Source organism: Danio rerio, chromosome 12, assembly GCF_049306965.1.
Source record: "Danio rerio strain Tuebingen ecotype United States chromosome 12, GRCz12tu, whole genome shotgun sequence".
Lineage (NCBI taxonomy): Eukaryota > Metazoa > Chordata > Actinopteri > Cypriniformes > Danionidae > Danio > Danio rerio.
Window position 1 is genome coordinate 35,536,198 of NC_133187.1, and position 22,242 is coordinate 35,558,439.

Below are 22,242 nucleotides of genomic sequence, written 5' to 3' on the forward strand. Positions count from 1 at the left end.
ACATGTTAATGTTCAAATTATTTATAATGTTTAAAGTGGCTGACAATAATCCATATTCTTTTTAACAGAAATTAATCTGCCTTGTTTTTTAACTGTGCAGTGCTGTAGCTGCTTAATTGGGCCCGCTACGCTACTGTGTTTCAATACTGATCATTATGGTGGTATTTGGAAAGACAATTTTTGAGGTGGTACTTGGTGAAAAAAGTTTGAGAACCACTGCTGTAGCAAATCAAAACAGGTGATCACATTGACTGCAATTGGTGCAGAATTGGTGCAGGCCATTATTTTAAAATAATAAAAAACTGATATGAATTCTTGCAGATTCATTTCTGCATTAAAAAAAAGCATAACTGTCTGCGCCATTTATATTTTCTAGAGTGAACTAGATATTTAATTTAAAGTTTGTGTGCAGACAGGCAAAAAACAACACCTTGCAGAAGCTCATCATGTAGGGAACCTGCTTGGCTAGGGCTGGACGGAGCACCATCACAGTGACCATCTCCGTTTGGGGTCAGAGAGATGTGACAGTTCCAGCCTGTCTCCAAACCCATCTTCTCTGCAAACACCTACAGGCAAGGACAACATTAGGAGCTAGCCAAAAATGACATCCCAGATACATTTTCGCTGCTGAGTGCGTTTTCCTATCAATGTCATACTTTGCTGCGCAGTTCGTCTTCCATTGAGAAGTACACAAAGCGTATGCAGGCTCCCACCAGGTTCTCGATGAGCCGTACAGTATCCAGTCGAGCCTGAAACTGGGACGACACCATTCCCATGAAGATCTGACCACTCAGAGCCTGCACACAGTCCTCCTTCTCCAAACCTTCTCCTATACCCTCTGAAACATATACAGTACACATGGATATCAGAGTTGAATGATTGGTTTAAACAATTCAGTTTTAACTATACATTTCTGTCTAGAAATTTAATAAATGTTTAGCCACATGATCATCCGTCTATTCAACTACACTTTTCAACATATCTTTTAAGGTTACTATTAGTGCATCTGTATACCTATGCATCCATCTATCCGTCTATCCATCCATTCATTTATCCATCAATCCAAGTTTCCATCCAGGTATCTATCAGCCCATATACTCATCTCATCCATCAATCCACATATTGAGCATTCAAATCAATGAATCCATCCATCCACCCAAGAATAATTTCGTCATCCATCCACGTCACATATTCATCATGCATTTATCCAATTTTCATCCATCCATCCATCAATCCATCCATCCAAGCACATATCCTTCCATCATCTGTCTATCGTTTATTGATCTACTCATCCACTTATTCATTTATGCATCTATCAAGTCATCTATGTATCCATTCACTAATGTGTTCATTTCCATCATCAACCAATTAACTCACATATCCTTTAATCACAAACCCACCAACCCATCAATCAATTCATCCATCAAAGCACATGAACTTCCATCATCCATCTATACTCTATTCATTTACCCATCCATTTATTCATCCATCCATCAATCCATCTATGTATCCATTCATCGATGTGTTCATCCATCATCCACCAATTAACTCACATATCTTTTAATCATAATTCAATCCATCAATCTATCCACCCAAGTATCATTCAGTCACCCATCTTCTTATCCATCCTCATATTTATCATTCATCTATCCAAGTATTCATCAATTCACTCAAGCTCATATCCTTCCATCAGCCATCTATCATTAATTAATTTACCCATCCATTAATTCATCCATTCACCGATTGATCCATCTATGTATCCATTCATCCCTATATGCATTCATAATCTACCAATTAACCCACATATCATTCAAATCATCCATCCATCTACATATCCATTAATCCAGCTATCCATCCATAATTCATCAAACCATCCACCTATCCTTCCATCAACCATCTATCATTAATCCATCCACTTATCGATCCATCCATGTATCAATCCATCATGCAACAAATAATCCACAAATCCTTCAATCACCCACCTACCTATCAAACAATCAATCCATCTACATATTTATTAATACAGCTATCCATCCACAATCCATCAAACCACCCATCCTTCCATCATCCATTTACCATTAATCCATCCACCTATCAATCCTATTTATTCATTCATCCATGTTCTCATCCATTTTCCACCAATGAACCCACATATCTGTCAAATCACCCACCCATGCAACAATTCATATATCGAGCCATCCATCCGTTCATCCATCCATCCATCTGTAATACATCCATAATTCATCCAACCATCCACCTATCCTTCCATCAACCATCTATCATTAATTCATCTATTTATCCATGTATTTATCCGTCATACACCAAATAACCCACAAATCCTTCAATCACCCACCTACCCATCAAACAATCAATCCATCTACATAATCATTAATCCAGCTATTCATCCACAATCCATCCAACCACCCGTGCTTCCATCATCAATCCACCATTAATCCTTCTATGTATCCATTCATCCATGTTCTCATCCATTTTCCACTAATTAACCTACAAATCTTTCAAATCACCCACCCATGCAACAATTCATCTATCGAGCCAATCATCCATCCATATATCCATTATCCATTCATATTTGATCCAACCCACAACCTATTCTTCCATTTATAACATCTATCTCTCTATTTATCTGTCTATTAATCTGATTATCAATGTATCAATCTAGTCACATATCCATTCATCAATCCATCCACCCATCATTCTATCCATGTCTTCATTTATCATCAATCTGCTTTACTATCAACCTAACCATCGTCCATGCATCCATCCATCCATCCATCCATCCATCCATCCATCCAATCAGATATCCATCCACTGATCCATCCATCCGTCCGTCCGTCCGTCCGTCCGTCTATCTATCTATCTATCTATCTATCTATCTATCTATCTATCTATCTATCTATCTATCTATCTATCTATCTATCTATCTATCTATCTATCTATCTATCTATCTATCTATCTATCTATCTATCTACGATGAATAAATTGACAGACAAGCATATCAACACATACAACGTCTCTCACCATCAGAGCTCCAGCTGTTTCTGCGGCTGCCATGTTTGATCGGGGTGGTGCTGGGAAGCTCCACCCCAGAAAAGAGTGCGGGGCCTGGAGCCAACTCCACACACTTTCCATTGAGCTGTCCAGACAGTGTGACCTGCATAGGCTTATAGGCGAACGCAGAACAATATCCCGACAGACAGGCACGTTGGTAGAAATCTAGTACCTTTTTCCTATGGGGAATAACGCCAGTGCTTTAGTAACACAAACAACATTGTCCACTCTGCATATTCAGAGAACTGCATTTTAAATCAGGAGTTTCTAACCTATCCGAGCCAGACAGTGGATAGATATCCGCCCCATCCCAGAAATCAGTGCAGGCTTCCAAGATGAGGTCAGCCGAGCCGTGGGAGAGCATCTGTACATTATCTGAAAAGATTTCAAAGGGCAAAGGACAAAGATTAGACAAACCACCAGGGACAAACAGGAAGTGGGAGAGAAAAACATGTTTTTTTCCATACTGGTAGTGTTGTCCCTGACAAACAGACTAATGAGGTGACTGATGGGGGGCTGGCGTTTGGTAAAGTGATGGAGGCGCCGGGGGGCAGATTCTTTGGCCTTTTCTCCAGAAGGAAGCTGGTACAGAGCCAGATGATTCTCATGTTTAAATAGTTCCCTCGCACCCGGAGTGAAACCTGACATACAACAGAGGAAAAGAACAATCTGAATGCTGAAGAAGAGCATAATTATAATATGAAAAGATACTACACTTAACTTTTAATAAACTGGTCAAGAGATTTAAAAATCTATATACTGAATGCTAAACTATAAATCCTGAACATGTATGTTTGGTAGTACCTATAAGGCGAGACAATTCACAGAGCCCCCAAGGCACGTGAACAGGAAGAACCGCGCCGTGGCATTCCTGCAGCGCCAGGTTGGACAGGTGATCCGAGAATCTGCAGAGCTGCTGGGTGACGGTGGCATTGCACAGATTCAACAGGATGTTCAAACCAAGGGGCTTCAAGGAGGACAGGTGATTCTGCCAACCAGAGTCATCAAACTGGATGCTGACGGGGTTCTGCTGATCCTGAGACAGGCTCAACATCTCCAAATGATAGTCGCACACGAAATCATCTGCCTCACACAAATCATCACCAAGACCACATTGCTGAAAGCAGAGACATACACAAAATATGTGAGTCCAAATGTATCGGCAAAACTGGAGATGTACAATATTTTCAGAACGTTCGATAAATTGGTTGATAATGGTTTTAATTATAACAATGGTATCTGTCTGACATTTGAAAAAATGGCGATAAAATAATGTGTTGATTAAGAGCCTCCGTTAACCTCATTGTTTACTTGGAATGCTAGACGTAAGATCAGGTCACCAATCTGCTTATTCTTGAGGCGAATCATTGCCTCATTGATGAATACATTTATAAACAGTCTGATGCTATCCTACATTAATAAAAATGTAAGTAAAATACAAAAATATTAAGTTAGCTCTGTTTAGAAATTTAAGCATACTTCGTGTCATAAAATCAAATCTGATTAGATTTATTGGCTTCATGGGCTATTGGGGAAAAATCCCAAACCTGACACTTTCCAAAAAAAAAAAAAAAAAATACAGAAACAAACAAATATGTCAGCATTTGCATCAGTCAGGAGTTAAAAATGTTGGTTTATGAGATAAACCGATTCAATATTAATTAATATTTAAAATTCAATAATATGTAAAGACCGTGGACAAACCAAGCCGACGCCAAACAACTAGCTTCAACATGAACCAACTGTGTCGTTAATTTAGCTTGCGTTTGGTCTTGTCTGGACCAAAAAGCTGTGTGTGAACACACCAACCAGACAGTAGCCGAGTGATTCGAAAGTGTACATTCTGCAGCTGCGTTCGAGGATTTCATTTTCCGCACTGGCAGGTGGCGAACTTCTGACACACACATCCAGAGTAAACAAAGCAGCATTTAGTACCATTATTACGGTACTTATCAGTCATCATGCAGGGATTGGATCATGCAAAGATGCCTGGTAATCTAATAATCCAGATTGTTTGCAAACATTTGGAAATGTAGTAAACAATGTAGATTTGTGTTCCTTTGTGACTCAAATCATTCTCTAGCTACGTCACTTCAGTCTTTGTTCTGGTGCTCAGATTCATTGCTGGATAACCAAAGGGAAATTTCTCTTCAGCCAACGCCTGACACCTTATCTACATGCTGAATTTCCTGAATTAGCCCCATGAAAGATGACATGTGGAACACACCAAACCAACTAAACGGACCAACCCAGACCGACGAAGCCCAATGGCCGACCATTGGCTTAGTGTGTCCTGGCCTTTAAGGTGTAGTCCTACCTGAACAAAGTCATTTTCTCCACCCTCAGTGTCGTGGCTGAAACTGACATTGGAGCCCGATGGGTGTTTGGAACGGGTGGTTTGGGGTCCTCGTCGCTGGCGTTGGGTGTCCGAGGAGCGGGCAGTGTCGTGTGACGTCTCACTGGGTTCCTGCTCGGCCATGTGGAGGGGGGGTTCAAACGCTGGTAAACACAGCAGTGCTTCGCCTTCCTGAGGCTAAACACAAAAACCACACTCATACAGACTGAAGGGAGACAAAATACAGTGGCTCAAGTCTAGAATTGAATATTTTTACAAGTTCTTTAATAACCATTTTGCTATTCTGATGCTTTTGTCTAGTCATGAGTAGTACCTCATCTCGATCCTCCTCGCCCTCTGTCCTGCAGAGGGAATTGACTGACAGGTCGTCTCTGAGGTCATCCTGGCTGTCATGAGGAGGTTCGACTCGTCCACTGAAGAACAGTACGGTCTCTGGACTGGGATTGGGCCAGGATAGGATACCCTGCTTATCCACACAGCACAGCACCTATAAGCAGGTCAGGACAAAATAAAAGCAGACACCTTACTCACTTCATAAAGCTTGTGATGCAATGAATTTAAAGGATTTACTTTTTAAACAAATGTCTCTTCAATTGGCGTTCAAAATATTTTTTTGTCAATTATTTTTGTGGACTGAAGTTTCTTTGGCTATTGGCATGTTGTTATACAGGTGCTACACCACCAAATCCAAAAAAACTATGTACTTTAATCCATGATGCCTTATTTTTATTTCATTTAAAATTTAAAAGATGCCACTACCATGACTAAGGTCCACTGCTTCCGTCAAATCACGTTAAAAAGAAATTAACAAAGTAAACAAAAGTACTTTTAAACCTATATGACTTTCTTTTTTGCTGTTACTGCTCTTGTTGAACACAAAGTGTAAGCTATTTTGAAGAATGTAAGAAACCTAATGCCATTGACATAAATTTATAGCAGTAAAAAAATATTACTGAAGTGAGGGGCTATCAATATTCAACATTCTTCAAAATCTCTTTTTTTGTGTTTAACAGAAGGCAGGTTTGGAAAATGTGGTGACGAGTAAATGATTACAGAAGTTTATTTTTTAGGGTGCACAATTTCAGTAAAACTAAATCAGATTAGAGCGATACCAAAAATGTAAATTCTGTCATCGTTTACTCTCCCTCCACTTGCTCCAAAGCTGTTCCTTCATTCTGTTGTAACTGGTTAGTCGTTGACTACCACAGTATTTTTTGTTACTACTACAGATGTCAATGGCAGCTGGTTTCTAACATGCTTTAGAACTTTAGGTGCGTCCCAAAATCACATACTTGCACACAATTCTTCGCCATTTTGTAGTATAAATAGTTTAAGTAGTGCATTCACACTGAAAACTCTAAAAATAATAAGTGCACTTTAATTACGTTGATGATGCACTTACTCAACCGGTAAATTTAAGTGTGGAATAATGGACACTTAACACACTCAACATTCGCAGCTTTGCTCGCATAGTAAAAGGGGCAGAGCTCTCGGGCACACATATTTGATAACTTTATTTATTTTGGATTGTGAAAGCAAAATTCTGATACAAGATTGATTATAGCGCTTTCCGATGGTGAATGTGGTTATACGCATGGCAGGTCTTATTTGGTACTTTGGTCCTTTATTTCACTATTTTGGCAACCGTCAAATGTCATCTGGGAAACGGTTTGAATTTCCTCTTAATAAAACAACGTTAGTGTTCCATTTGGGACAACACGACATACATATACTATGCTGTTGAGTGTGTAAGTGCATATGTACATAGCATGCCATTTGACACAGCGAGTGTTTCTCAACCATGTTCCTGGAGGACCACCAGCTCTGCATATTTCCATGTCTTCTTAACCAAACACACCTGATTTAGATCATCAGCTCATTAGCAAAGACTGAAACCCCTGTAATGTTTGTGACAAACAAAGGAGAAATCCAAAACATGCAGTGGTGGTGGTCCTCCAGGTACGTGGTTGAGAAACACTGCTTTAGAATATCTTGTTTTGTGTTCAACAGAAGTAACAAATTTAGAAATGTTTAAAACAACTTGAGTGTGAAGAAATAGTGCGGAAATGTTCATGTTGGGTAAACTATCCCTTTAAGAGTTTACCACACAAGTGCCACAGAAATATTGTAAACATTGATAATCTATTTAACGGCATTTAAAAGACAGCTAAGACAGGATGTACAAGAATATGCACTTTAAAGATGTTTATGTTTAGCCTATTTGTAGGATTCCACACATGCTCTCGTCTTATTCATTGTAAACACTTGTTATTTGTTTTTACAACTGCTCTCCTCAATGTCAGCTCCTTCTGTAAATTGATTACAAGGTTCAAATAAAACATAAGTACAATCTTAAAGTGAACATTAATTATTTTTTCCATCAATCTAGAAATAGGAAGTCTAATATCTCGTATGTGACGCCAGGGGGAGCACTCACAGTGACTGAACCCAATGTGTGCAGCAGACTGGAGGTATAACACAGGGTCTGGGACTCTCCCTTCAACACACTGACCAGGTGTCTCCACACACAGCGTAGCATCTCCTGTAAACATGCACACATAACACACACACACATGCGCACAACATGAGTCTCATATTCAACAGAAACTCAAATCCATCTATCAGCAGCTCTTGGTTTCGAATGGCTCTGCAAAAGTGTCAGGATTTATGAAACCTGAAACCTGGTTCAAAACACAGACACAGACACGCGCACACACGTACACACGTACACACACATACGCGCAGAGTCTGGGTAGGTTAAGCAGGAAAAAAAGCAGTGTTATCCTATCCAGTCTTGGGTTTATCCAGCTGCATTTAGAAATTAAGTGGAGTTTCATTAAAGCACAAGAACAAGATTAATGCACCTTGCAGCAGAAAGCAGTAAAAGGGAGAGGGGAAATTGAATTGACTGAATGACTGGAGGTTTAGAACTTGAAGCAAACAAGTTGAAGCTTGAGGCAGCAGCTACAGGAGAGCAGCACTGCGGGAACTGAAGATGGTTAGTTCTTGGCATTAATATGAAGTCTATGTAAAATCAAAACTGTCCACATTACAAATGTCAAATATTGTCAATAAACAATCAAATTGCTTTTTTAGGTTATTAGGCAAAAACTGTACATGTGTGACATTTAAAAAACTGTTTTAATCAAGATTTTAATTTTAATTTCACACTCCCAGTGTTAAGGGTAACATATTACATGTAACACAAGTTATATAATAATATTAATTTTCTAAGTAGCAAGTACAGTAATGCATTACTTTTAAAAAAAAAAAGTAATAATATCGGAGTTACTTTTTTAAAAATGTAACGCGAGAAGGTGTAGAAGGTGATTGTCTTCAGAAACATTTTTTGTGATGGTTGAAAGTCTCTCTACACTGCAATAGTGATAATTAAAGTAAACGATTTAAATGTGTTTATGTATTTTTATATTCTAGGTAAGACATAAAACCAAAAAAATGTTCATCCAATTTAATATTGTCGAGCTGATAATTCCCATAATTCTGATAAGTAGCCCAAACTGTCTGTCAGCAAATATAGATTTGAACAACTGCGCATCTGTTTGCGCAGATCCGCTGATGCACGGTTCACACAGACATCGATCACGTGGACACGAGTGAGAGTGTGAAAAACAAGTGCTCAATCAAAACTTTAAAATTTTAAAATTTTTCAACTTTAATCAATATTGCATATTATTGTTAACAATAACAATATTGTTATTTTTGCATTTGGGTATTTCTTTTAGACAGGTAATGTTCTCTTTTAAATTGTTTTAAAATTTTAATTAATTAAAGTATTTTATTCATCCAAAGCCTATGTAGATGTTGTTACAAATGGGTTACATGCACAGAAGTGTTGTTCAGCCACTGATCTCCACCAGTGAACAATTGATGTGACAATTTTCAATTTCATAAGAGACCTTTTACAGCATTGATAATGTAGATTTTTATTTAGTTAAACAACAAAACATAAGTAGATAGCGCTATTTCACCTAGCTTGCTTTACTGAGGTGAAGTTGGTTTTATATTCACAATGGTTCATTGTTGAACAATGACAGCCTGTGATGCGCTCCCTATATTGTTGACCAGGCTACTCTGAATATTCTAGTCTGAAATAGCATGCAAGTATGGTTTAGTAATAAGTGTAATTCCTGCACGCCGCCAGCCAACTACTAAGCATACAGTAGTTGCTTTGGGACAAAGCGTATGTGAGACACTGATGAGTGAGACTGATGAGAGAGTGATGTTTTTCTTGCTAGCTACATAACTGAAAACTTGCTAGATATGATACAGTTTTTCATTCAGAATTGTATTATAAAGTACTACAAAGTTTTCTGACTGGCATGACATGATCTGGTGGGTGTTTGTCATCTTTAATGTGCACATTTGCGAATTCAGGAGGCAAGGCTTTGGATGACAAGGGAGGGACTGTATTTAAAAGATGTTATGCGAACCGGTTAACATTTGGGCAAATCACCTATTGCACCTTTTATTAGCTTTTAAAAAGTAAATTGCTGAATTCAAATTGAGATGAGAAAAAAAAAATCATTATTTTGAACACATGGAAGAAAAGTAATTGTCCTTGAAAATGGTTTGTACTTCACCAATAAGTAAAAAGCACAAAAGAAGCATTGCTTTAAACTTTAATTAATCTGTATATACGACATGTTCTGTAGAGCTTTGCGGTTTTTTTTTTTGTTTGTTTTTTTGCGATTTTGCGCTGAGTAAACAGTAGCTGTTAGCCATAACAGTCTGCCTGAACGAGACAGAAAATGAAGAGCACACAGCTGAACCTCAGGCCTGCTCTCTAAAATAAAATCTGATAAGTGTCTTTCATATATATTTGGAATAAGCATGTGTAAGTAATATAAAACGTTTACATATCTTTTGCGAGTTTGTTATTAGAGAGATAGAAAACACGGAACGTGGCCGCATAGAGAGACACTGCACGCACTGCTGAAGATTGTGGCTGTTTACAGCGGTTTGACTGATAAACATTCATTTGTAGTTAAATTGTTGGCAGTGCCAAACAGCATTTCCCATATTTTACATCCTTGTTTAAGTCCACGCTAAAACATACCGCTTCATCGGTAGGAGGAGTTTTAAGCCAATCCAGCAATGAACTGAGGGAGATTCTGGAAGCTCTCCTTTGTCAAAGGCTAGCTATATAAATTTTGTATCATTCAAAATTAAAATTAAATTGTAAGCACTTCTCTCTTTGTGTTGCGTCCTTTGGAAGCCCACATACAGAAACAGAAGAAGCTCTGTGGAAATAGCTGCATTTGGACAGCATTTTAGCTTTCTCTGCTATAAGTGTCTCTGGCCATGCCCCTTTGCAGCGGTGGGTGTATGCGCGTGGTGAATGCGCGTAACCTGAAGTGCTTGTGATCTCACTAGCCCCAATGTGTTTTTTGTTTTTGTAGTCCCCAAATTTGTTTTTGCCAAATTTGGCTTTGCTCTGTAAAAGCCAATGTCTCCCTTTGCATCGAACTTTAAGTGTCTTATGTTTAGAGATGTTGTTCATGTTCACACAGCTACATTACACATCAACAAAAGTTTAAAATATGATATCATAGTGGACCACCCCTTTAAGCAGTAAGGAGTATAGTAGCACATACAAGATGTCTAACAAACATGAAAAGTGTCCAACTTTGATTTCACTGGGTGTTAAAGAAAAACAGCTTCAAACTTATAGAGAGACACACAGACACACACAGACACGCACACAGCTGTTAAATCAAGCAAAAAGAATGCTTTTTGTATTCTAAAATCACTGAACAACACAACACAGTAGATTCCAACACTTTCAGCCTGCGTATGTCTGATCTGTCCATGCAGACAACTACTTACCTTGCTTTTAAAATGAAAAAGAGAGACTTGATCATGCAGTAGTTCTCCAAACGTACATTAACCCAGATAGAAATGTTTGAAAACGTAGTCCAGACAAGCACCACCACTATAGAGAGAGTGTGTACTCTATCATGCAAACCTCAGGCAGGCAGAATGTGGGCAGGCAAAGGCCGAGGGGGGGGCAAACGTCAGCGTGAGGGGTGCCAAACTAACCGGCAGCACAAGAAGCCAAAAATGAGCAAATAAATGAATAAGACCGCTGGAGTATTGGCTGATTTTGCAAGATCGATTAAACCAGGTGAGATGAAGTGCCTGTGGTGATTTTAAAAGAAATAATAATCAATAAAATGGCTGATAAGCAAATAATAAAAAACAAACGGCTCTTTTTCATAGTGATTCCCTGATATGAGTGAAACAAAAAAGGAAAAAAAAAAAAAAAAAAAGGGAGGTTTGTGAGGGTCCAGAGCAGGGGAGAAGGATCACAAGAAGCGTGTGGTGAACGGGTGTGAGCGGGGAAGGAGGAATACGGAGGATATACCTGGGAGGACACCACTTCCGTGTAGCTGCTTAGAGTGTCCTCAGAAAACTTAGCAAGCTGGGATGAGAGAAAAGTCTGATTAAACCCCGGAGTAGAGGATCAGACCTCCGGTTTCAACTCTGGCCGGCTCCGCAATCCCTCTCTAAACCTCCCTACTACTACTAGTGTGAGCCCAGCCAATGAGCTTTATTTCCTCATGCAGTGTTGTGACTGCAAATCAAAGTTAATACACAAGGTAATCATCATAGACGAAGGGGGTTTTATTTTAGCAGCAGCATCAGTCAGGTGAGATTTGGGGAGTTATGAAAGTAGTGTCTGTATTATGTGCGATCTGATAATGAAATGCATACTGTAAATATGCGACTGAATGAATGTGTCGTGATCGGTTAGACTTACCAGGCCAGTAGGAGAATTACGGCTCGACTCTGCTAACACACGGGCCTCTCCGTATGCGTTCACCAGAACCCACATTACAGGAAACAGCAGAGGTAAAATGGGCAACACACCCATCATCTATATAAAACAAACATTAAAATAGTCAAATATCAGGACTATTATTGGTCAATATTCTGATCATTTTTTATCAGAGCTTTAATCTTTTGACAGCGAGATCCCGATTGCTTGTTATTTTAGGATTAGTAACTATTCTAGTGTTTATTAGAAGTGTGAAAAAGTAAACTACTCCAAAACAATTATTACAAATCTCTTTAATAAACATTTATACTCATTACAGATATTACTATTGCTGGGCTACACATATACAGAAAATTAATCGAGATCCAAAATAAAAGTTTGTTTTGACATGATATATGTGTCTCTGTCTGCAGTGCATATTTAATATGCATGTATAATATATATATAAATATGATATAAATACACACATGCATATATTTGAGAAAATGTTTATTTATATTTAAATATAAACTGTTTATAAATTTATATTATATAAAAATTATATATAAATTGAAATATCTATGTAACAAAATTGTTTTGTTTCTATGCATGTATAAGTGTATGTCATATACATAATAAATGTATATAATACCCAGACATAACAAAAACAAACAAAACAAACCAAACAAAAGAAACTTTTATTTTAGATGCAATTAATCTTTGCCCATTAATATGTGTGTGTGTGTGTGTGTGTGTGTTTGTATTTTGATAATAAATATTAGCTTAGGACCATCGGAGTATGAAACTTCTATTTACACTCACCAGCCACTTTATTAGGTATACTAGTACCTAGTTGGACCCCCTTTTACCTTCAGAACTGCTTTAATCCTTCGTGGCATAGATTCAACAAGGTACTGGAAACATTCTGCAGAGATTTTGGTCCATATTGACATGATAGCATCCCGCAGTTGCAGCAGATTTGTCAGCTGCACATCCATGATGTGAATCTCTAGTTCCTCCACATCCCAAAGGTGCTCTATAGGATTGAGATCTGGTGACTGGGGAGGCCATTTGAGTACAGTAAACTCATTGTCATGTTCAAGAAACCAGTCTGAGATGATTCGAGCTATGTGACATGGCACGTTCTCCTACTGGAAGTAGCCATCAGAAGATGGACACACTGTGGTCATAAAGGAATAGACATGGTCAGCAACAATCCTCAGGTAGGCTGTGGCGTTGACACGATGCTCAATTAGTACTAATGGGCCCAAAGTGTGCCAAGAAAATACCCCACAAACCATTACACCAGCACCACCAGCCTAAACTGTTGATACAAGGCAGGATAGATCCATGCTTTCATGTTGTTGACACCAAATTCTGACCCTACCATCAGATGTCGCAGCAAAAAAAAAATTTGAGACTCATCAGACCAGGCAACATTTTTCCAATCTTCAATTATCTAATTTTGGTGAGTCTGTGCAAATTGTAGCCTCTGTTTCCTGGTCTTAGCTGACAGGAGTGGCATCCGGTATGTTCTTCTGCTGCTGTAGCCCATCTGCCTCAATTTTCGACATGTTGTGCGTTCAGAGATGCTTTTCTGCAAACCTCGGTTGTAGCGAGTTATAAGAGTTACTGTTGACCTTCTATCAGCCCGAACCAGTCTGGTCATTCTCCTCTGACCTCTGTAATCAACAAGGCTATTGTGCCCACAGAACTGCTGCTTACTGGATATTTTCTCTTTTTCTGACTATTCTCTGTAAACACTACAGACAGTTGTGTGTGAAAATCCCAGTAGATCAGCAGTTTCTAAATTACTTAGACCAGCCAGTCTGACACCAACAACCATCTCATATTCAAAGTCACTTAAATGACCTTTACCCCATTCTGATACTCTGTTTGAACTGCAGCAGATCGTCTTGACCATGTCTAAATGCATTACGTTGCTGTCATGTGATTGGCTGATTAGAAATTTGAGTTAAAAAAGCAGTTGGTCAAGTGTACCTAATAAAGTGGCCGGTAAGTGTGTATACAACTATATACTATATCAGCTGTGTGAAACTGTTCAGAATTAAAAAAAAATGCCTTAATTTGATTAACTTTCAACCTGCAACTGAAGGAAGTTGAAGGGTCCAGGGGTGAGACCAGGAGTGTCACAGAAGTATCGGATTGTATTCATAGAGAAAAAGGCCACCTATAAATAACAAAACATGACTGTCAACAAGTGGACATGCATATTCACACCCATTTTTTTTACAGCCATTTCACACATCTTGGGTCTGCTTGTGAGTGCTGCATGAGAAAGCATTACTGCTGCTAAAAGTTCACTCCAACATTATATGCTTCTTCACAAACAACATGTAGCAAGTATATAGCAAAATACTGTTAATAAATTGGTTGACAGAAAAGTCTCACATTATTTTTTGCATTAGTGGACCGAAATGTCAACAATGAAACACTACATACATACGATACATAATATTCAATGGCATACAGAGTGAATAAAGCAAATTGTTAATGTGGCAAAACGGATGTTGCTGAACATGTGAAACAGACCAAGTGTGCATGTGTTCAGTTTTATCATACCAATACAGCAGGACAGGCGAATTTGGCAATAATTGACTGCACTGTGAAGCGCTCATTATCGAGGGCTGTGATTGGACGGGAGAGAGCCAGGTCAAGACTGTTCCTGTTGGCAAAACAAAAACAGCTTCAAACAAATGTCCTGTTTCCATTTATTCAAATAAAATAACATCAAATTTTTAGATTATCACTGGCAGAAGGTTCAGTTAAAAAGTTCACCCAGAATACAATATAAAGATTTACTACTAATTTACTCATCCTCAGGCAATCTATGATGTAGGTGACATTTGTTTTGTAAGTAGAACATTAAATAGGAAGTTTTGAGGAATCTTTGGTGAATCATAAAATGCTGTTCATTTAGCAATCATCACTTTGAGAAACAAATTATTTACATATTAACTTTAATCAGAATAAGACTGAATGCTTCATTTCAACAGATCATGATTTATTTGTTTTGAGATCACTTCAATGATCTAAGCAAAAAGCAAAAACAGTCACCTATATGTACGACCTGAGGGTGAATTAACAGCCACTGCTCATATCTGGGTGAATTTGTCAGTTATTTCACCTGACGCTGTCGAGTATAGGTGTGCGCACCACTCTGAAGAGGCGGTACTGCTGAGGGCTATGGGGACCCCTGCGCTCATTCCCGCGTGGGGAGGGAGGAGGGGAGAAAGGTGGAAAAAGGTCTCCTGGCTCAAGTACAATGTGTTCGTCGTCCTGGTAATAGAAGATGCAGTGAATGAAAAGAACGGTCTTAAACACTCCAAGGTTTTCTTGTGTACTCTTTTAGATTCCAGTACAAAAGATTCCAGTACATAATTCTTCCAGTTACTGCCTCTTCAGTATGTTCTACAATGTGAAAAGCGCTATAGAAATAAAAATGTATTGAATAATAAGACTCATTTTGGATCTTCTTGAACAGAGAAGAGTCTCCTAACCTAACCTCTGTTATATTCACTGTATTACACTGAATCTTTTGAGTGTGCATTATATGTGTGAGTGGGTTTGACAAATCACTTGTAGTAAACACACTCTTTCATGTCTACAACAATTGACAGCCACTCGCACCAGACACTTTCTTACAAAAAATAAATAAATAGAATATTCCCCCCTACTCCCTACTTACTTATTAATTTTTCTTCGGCTTAGTCTCTATTTCAGAGGTCGCCACAGCGGAATGAACCGCCAACTATTCCAGCATACGTTTAACACAGCGGATACCCTTCCTGCCGCAACCCAGTATTGGCAACCTATTTTCCAGCATATGTTTTACATAGCGGATGCCCTTCCTGCTGCATCCCAGTATTGGGAAACACCCATACACTCTCTCACACACACTCAAAAACTATGGCCAACTTTGTTCATCCAATTTACTTATAGCGCATGTCTTTGGACTGTGGGGAAAACCGGAGCACCTGGCGGAAACCCACGTGAACACAGAGAGAACATGCAAACTCCACACAGAAACGTGACCTCAAACCAGTGACCTTCTTGCTGTGAGACAACAGTGCTAATCACTGAGCCACCATGCCACCCCCTACTTACTCGCTTTGCTACTAAAACTCAATTGGTCCAAAATGTCAATTTGTAAATAAAATAGTACACAAAAGGTAGGTTTACATAACAATGACATACCTAAAAAGGATATTCCCTGTAGTCCACCGTTACAGTTCTGTTTGTCAAGCATTTCCAAATGAAATTAGAAATGATCTATTGGTGGCTATTTTATTAATTAAAATTTGTTAAAGCACTAAATTGTCTAAAACTTAAACTGGCCTCTGTTACACTCACCCCCCTAAATCTCACTACCATCCCGGACGAGCCCCCACATGTAACCCACCAGTCCTACTGTACCCAACCCAGTCTGAGCAGGGATCTAACCAGCAATTCTTTGTATGGGAGTTGGTTGCTCTAACAAAGAGGCTAAAGACAATGGCCACTAGCATCTGTCGCTAGAGCACCTTTTCGATGTCAGAGGAGGTTTACCTGCATAGCACTTCGCTAGTAGGCCTCCGTTATATAAAATACAAAAAAAGCTACATATCAAAAGAAAAAACAAAGCAAATCTGAATCAAAAATAAATAAAAAACTGTATAATCAATATTAATACATTAAATGTATAATAGTATAATAAATGTATAATATTGTAAAATACATCTAAATTTGTTATGCATTTACTTTAATTGTAAGCACATTAACAAATGAATAAAGTACGATCATTGAAAAAAAAAATGTAATAATACTATTAATATAATACTAAATCAAACCTCACACTACCTTGATGCCTCTGAGAGATGCAAAGGCTTCCTGGCCGGGCCTAAGTGCGATGACATCACCTTCCACCAGGAGGCTGACAGGTAGATTGACCAGCTGTTCATCCCTGAACGTCCAATGCAGCGACCACGAAGGGGAGGTGGGAGTGTAGAGGTCAGGGTACAGAGACGGGGCCCATCTGATTGGATGTCCTGCACTTCTCTCCAAATAATCTGGTAACATATGAAGATAATTTTAGAGAGTTAACAAGTGAACGTTTACTTGGACTTGGAGCAGTAAGTCAAGAAACACAGATTGACCTAATTACATTTTTTTAAACAAACTACTAATTCGTATGTGTTTAGCATTGTGCTTAAATGTAATGTAAACGACTGAATGAGCAACACCATAATAATCATAACTTTAAAAAGCATGAATGTTTCCTATTGACCTTATTCTCCGCAGACGAGCGGGCGCTGCCATTTGAATCTTTTTGGCACGAGACTTCCGGTCTCATTCACTTCCATTCATTTTTAGACATTAAAAACTGCTCGTTTCGCTGTTTGATGTTGCAAACTGAAATTTCCTTGTTATATTATTCTACTTGGTCTGTATAGTCATGCAAACATTTGTTTGTAGAGCAAGTAGTTTGACCGTTTTTTGCCGTTTATTATTCCTTGTCATTTCTCCCATAGGCGACTGAAACGGAAGCTCTAAGACAATCGCGAAAACAGGCGCACTTCCGCATTTTAGAATAAGGTCAATAGTAGCATATCAGTAATTAGCAAATAGGCAGTACATTTTATTTCTTTTCCTGCAATACAGTTTCTGAAAAAAAGTTATATAATTGTGGTTTGAAGTCTGAAGCTTGAGGAAGTTTAAGATGTTAAGACTTACTTTATCAATTCTGAACTGTACCTAAAATATGTCCAAAAAATTAAGAAAAGCAAATTTACAAATAATGTGAGAGCAATTTATATTCATTGTTAGACACTTATCTTCATATAGTGCTATTTATTTTATATGAAATTTTAAATAATTATTTTCTCCACTATTTGTTGGACTTGTTGGACATTTACTGTAAATAAGGTCAAATAAAATAAATAAATAGGGCGTCAGAACAAAGGATGACTAAATTTAACAATTTTAATATTCCAGATACTTGCTTAAGATGCAGGGACATCAAATGAACGCTGTATCACTGTACATGGGAAAGTAAAGGAATACAGAACATCTGGAAAAATGTGAAATAAATTAGAGAAAATATTCTTGAGGTTAATATACCAATGTCTCCTTTAATTAGTTTATTTCATTTATATTCCAAGGAGATCAAGTTAAAAAAGACAGAGCATTTATTTATGAATATATGTATTCTGTAAGCGAAACGGCTTATTTCTTTAACTCGGAAAAGTCTATGTGCACTTAATATAGGCCGTTGGCTGTAAGAGATGGTAACAAACATGTCAATAGAAAAAATAACTTGTATATTAAGAAATTAATACATAATTTTTGATAGAGTTTGGGGATTTTTTATTTTGTTTTTAAAAGATGGTGGAGTTGGAAATGTTTTACTAGAAGATCAGTAAAAGAGGTGATGTTGTATTCTGATGTAAAATACTTAGAAGCCTTTTGTTTTGTTTGTTCATTTGTTTGCTTGTTGGTTTATGTTATATCTGGCACATGGAAATGTTTATGTACATGTTAAAATTTTATTAAAAAAAAAATAAAGGAAAAAAAACTTAACAATTTTATAGTGGTTCCCAAAAAGTTAAAACTGTAAAAGAAATTCTGAGACAAACTTAACAGACATTTATTAAAGATTTTTCCAATTTTCTTTTTAATTTATAAGAGCTGTAATTTATTGATCCATGCTTGATCAGACTCTGTGTCACATCATAAGAGATTTGGCTCAAAAACATAAAACATTTAATAACACATTAGTTTTTATAACAAGACATCCATGGAAGAAGAAGAAATGTTTAACAATTTACAGCATTTTTGAATGATAGATTTAGTGTGTGACAGTAGCTATGTTGCCATCCAAAAATGCGAATTAACTTTATGCACAAAACTGGATTATCGAAAAAAAGATGTGCGAATAAAGCAGCGTTTCCATCCAACGAGTCAAAGCAAACAAAATCGTCACTTCCTGATTAACTTGCATTAAATATCAACAATACAAACAGAATTAGCTGCATGAATCTTTTCTTTATTTAATAAATTAATTGCGGAGGCAATCCTGACACGCAGTTAACATGCGGTGATGTTTGAAGCCATGATACGCGGAGCACAGACGCTCTTGACAGTTCTTGGAGGTCATTAATAATACAATAACACTAATACTGAAATAGTTACAGTGTTTTAAAATGACCAAAACAATATTTTGTTTTACAATGTGCTCAGCCTGCCGGTTTGACCATTCACACACATTTTTATCATCACATGATCTCTTACAACAAAATCACATGACTGAATACACATACTGAAATAAGTTTGGTAAAGGTGTTTCCAATTTAATTTAAGCGCATCTTTTATTATCGAATAAAAAGTTTGTCCTACTCAGTTATGCGCATGTTTTTTCTGCGCATTTTCAAAATGTATGCACATATTGGCGTTTTCATCAACCGTTTTTTGTGTGCAAATCCTAAATGTGCAACAACAAATAGATACTTGCTTCTCTCTCCTCACCGTTCAGTTGTGAGATGATGGACTTGAGCCGCCGCACCATCTCACTTATTCGTAACCTCTGCTGCCGTCCGATGAGGAAGAGGTTGAGCAGCAGCAGGAGGAAGAGCGCACCAGCGTTCACCAGCTCTATGCCTTGACTGGGATTAAAAGAAAAGCAGCATACATGAAACACCTGATAGCTACATTTTAAAAATGAAAAATTAAAAGTGTTTTGCATTAAGCTCCGCCCACCTGCCCTCCGGCTGGCTGCCGTGACAAGACAACAGCCCCACCACCACAACCAGAGTAAGAACAGCTCCAGGCCAATGGAAGCACGAATGCCGGTCACCATGATGGAGGAAGCTTTTGGCCCACAGCTCCTGTGAAACAAAAAACAAAACTAAAATCAGGACTATCCTGTCAAAACTAATATACCATAAATGTGGTGATTAGAAGCGCTTATTCCAGAACAGACCTGTATGGTGGGTCTGCGGCGGCTGAATTTCTGGTGTTGCCCCAATAAGTTGGACAGCTGGTCCCGTAGGGTGCACAGAGCCTGAGCCGTGGACAGTCCCAGTGGAGTTGCCGTCTCCTCCTCCTACAGCACAACCAAATCTGTCAGTCCATGTCAGTCACTTTGTTTTGAAAATTGTTTGAGATGATTGTGGAAAATGTGACTCATAAATAATAAGTAAGATCGAATTGGGCAGGTCACATCATAGTCAACGAACAGTCAAGATAAGTTTGTTAAATTGAATTGGTGGCACTTAAGGTTGGCAGAATACAAGCTTTGGTGGACAAGCAAGTTTAAGGAATTGAATTTAGGTAAAAGGTTGCAGAAAAATCTGTAAATATTTAATAGTTTTTATGACCCTTTCGAGACCATCAAGTATGAAATTTTACACTTACACAGGGTTAAAGATTAAGGTTTTTTTTTCTAAATGTCTGGTATTGTAATGAGGAATCGTGTAATTGTGTTTAGTTTTTTTCCCCTGATTAGGAAATTCAATTTGGAAAAATTTGATGCAATAAAAAAAATGAACTTGTAGAAAATAAGGTTTTATTGAGATGTATTGTTGGTCATTGGATGGATTTTGCCCACAGTAAGTAGCGTTGCTTGGACAAAGCAAAATTAAGACCTGTTTTAAGACCTACAACACAATATTTCAGTGAATTTAAGACTTTTTAAGACCCAGTGGACACCCTGTTTTAGAAGAAAATGTTAATTGATGAAAAAAATAAGTAATACATGATCTTTTTGTATCATTAAAGACCACTCACTACTGCCTTTGAAACAAATATAGAGGTTGGATATTATTGGCTGGAATGCCTGTCAAAGGATGAGTGATTGAGAATTCATCAAAGTTAAGTGTCATCAATCAGTACACCAGTGATATAAAAAGCCATGTTTTTCATAGATCTTAGTGATGCCAAGCAGACAGAAAAGAGAAGTGGTCCTAGAACTGAGCCCTGAGGCACCACATCAGCTAGATGGTGCAACTTGAGACACTTATGCCAACAAGACATTCTGAAGTAACAGAGAAATCTTACACCCACATCCATGAATTTCAGATGGTGGGGATTTCTAATTCAAATGACAATGATTTGCATGTAAAATGTGCAACAGTAAATGTGACCATAACATTATGCAAATGCTTAAATTTACTTTTTATTATAATTAAATGTGACGTTGTATAATGAATGTCAAAGGGTACATCTGCACTAGGGCTGGGCCGATAAATGATATTATATCGAATCGTGATAAAACTTATGTCAATAACAATAATAAGCTCTGGACTCTTTACTCTATACCAGAGATGCCCAAACTAGGGCCCATGGGCCAAAGTTGGCCCATGGTAACCTTTGATTTGGCCTGCCATCTCATTTGAGAAGAGAATGAGAATGATGAGGATGGTTTCGAGATAGAAAATTTAATGAAGCACTTTGTTTGCTTGTTTTATTGTTTAAGTCTAATTGACTTTGGTGAACAAATCAAGTCAAGGCAGATTCTATGGAGCCAATATAGATTCTAGGGCCATATATAGGGCCAGAATCTAGGGCCATACAGTATATACTTGCAACAAAAAAGAAAGTTTTGCAAACAAAAAATAAAGTATTGAGCAAAAAAATGTAAAATAATGCAAGTCTCAAAAAATAAAAAAATAGAAATTGCAAAGGAAAAATAGAGCTTTGAGAAATAAAAAGGAACTGCAATTAAAAATTAAGTAATTGAATTAATATTTAATATCTGCAGTTTTTTTAAAATATTCATATACTTGCTAAATATTTTTTTCTGTATTGCCTTTACAAAACCTCTCAAGTCAATCGCAACGCTCATTTTGATTTGCAAGTTTTACTGTTTTAATATTTAAACATCCCGCCCAAAGGAAAAAAAGATTCAGGTATTTTTCTTAATCTCCATTAGATTTATGACAGCGACTCATGGCTGATTTCCTTTGTGTCACAATGTCTCCAGTTGATGATGTCGCTTCATAGGAGGCCTGTCCGGGCATGCCGTACACGCCCCAGTCCCTGT

General features: G+C 37.8%; 1 protein-coding gene across 3 annotated transcripts in view; it reads right to left on the reverse strand.

The window, feature by feature from the left end:
- tmem94 (transmembrane protein 94) overlaps positions 1-22,242 on the reverse strand; it is a 61,648-nt gene that overhangs the window by 28,042 nt on the left and 11,364 nt on the right. For 2 of the 3 annotated variants that reach the window (XM_073918667.1, XM_021480381.3), the window contains exons 3-20: positions 20,182-20,304; positions 19,959-20,086; positions 19,728-19,864; positions 17,064-17,272; positions 15,352-15,503; positions 14,787-14,889; positions 14,308-14,394; positions 12,207-12,323; positions 11,811-11,867; positions 7,863-7,967; positions 5,739-5,912; positions 5,387-5,602; positions 3,874-4,186; positions 3,537-3,710; positions 3,342-3,444; positions 3,040-3,248; positions 657-838; positions 431-566 (exon numbers count right to left, since the gene is read on the reverse strand). In XM_073918667.1, the coding sequence (XP_073774768.1) occupies positions 431-566; positions 657-838; positions 3,040-3,248; positions 3,342-3,444; positions 3,537-3,710; positions 3,874-4,186; positions 5,387-5,602; positions 5,739-5,912; positions 7,863-7,967; positions 11,811-11,867; positions 12,207-12,323; positions 14,308-14,394; positions 14,787-14,889; positions 15,352-15,503; positions 17,064-17,272; positions 19,728-19,864; positions 19,959-20,086; positions 20,182-20,304 (2,725 nt within the window). The remainder of the gene's footprint in view (positions 1-430; positions 567-656; positions 839-3,039; positions 3,249-3,341; positions 3,445-3,536; positions 3,711-3,873; positions 4,187-5,386; positions 5,603-5,738; positions 5,913-7,862; positions 7,968-11,810; positions 11,868-12,206; positions 12,324-14,307; positions 14,395-14,786; positions 14,890-15,351; positions 15,504-17,063; positions 17,273-19,727; positions 19,865-19,958; positions 20,087-20,181; positions 20,305-22,242) is intronic. The other variant, XM_021480382.3, reaches the window with a different exon arrangement.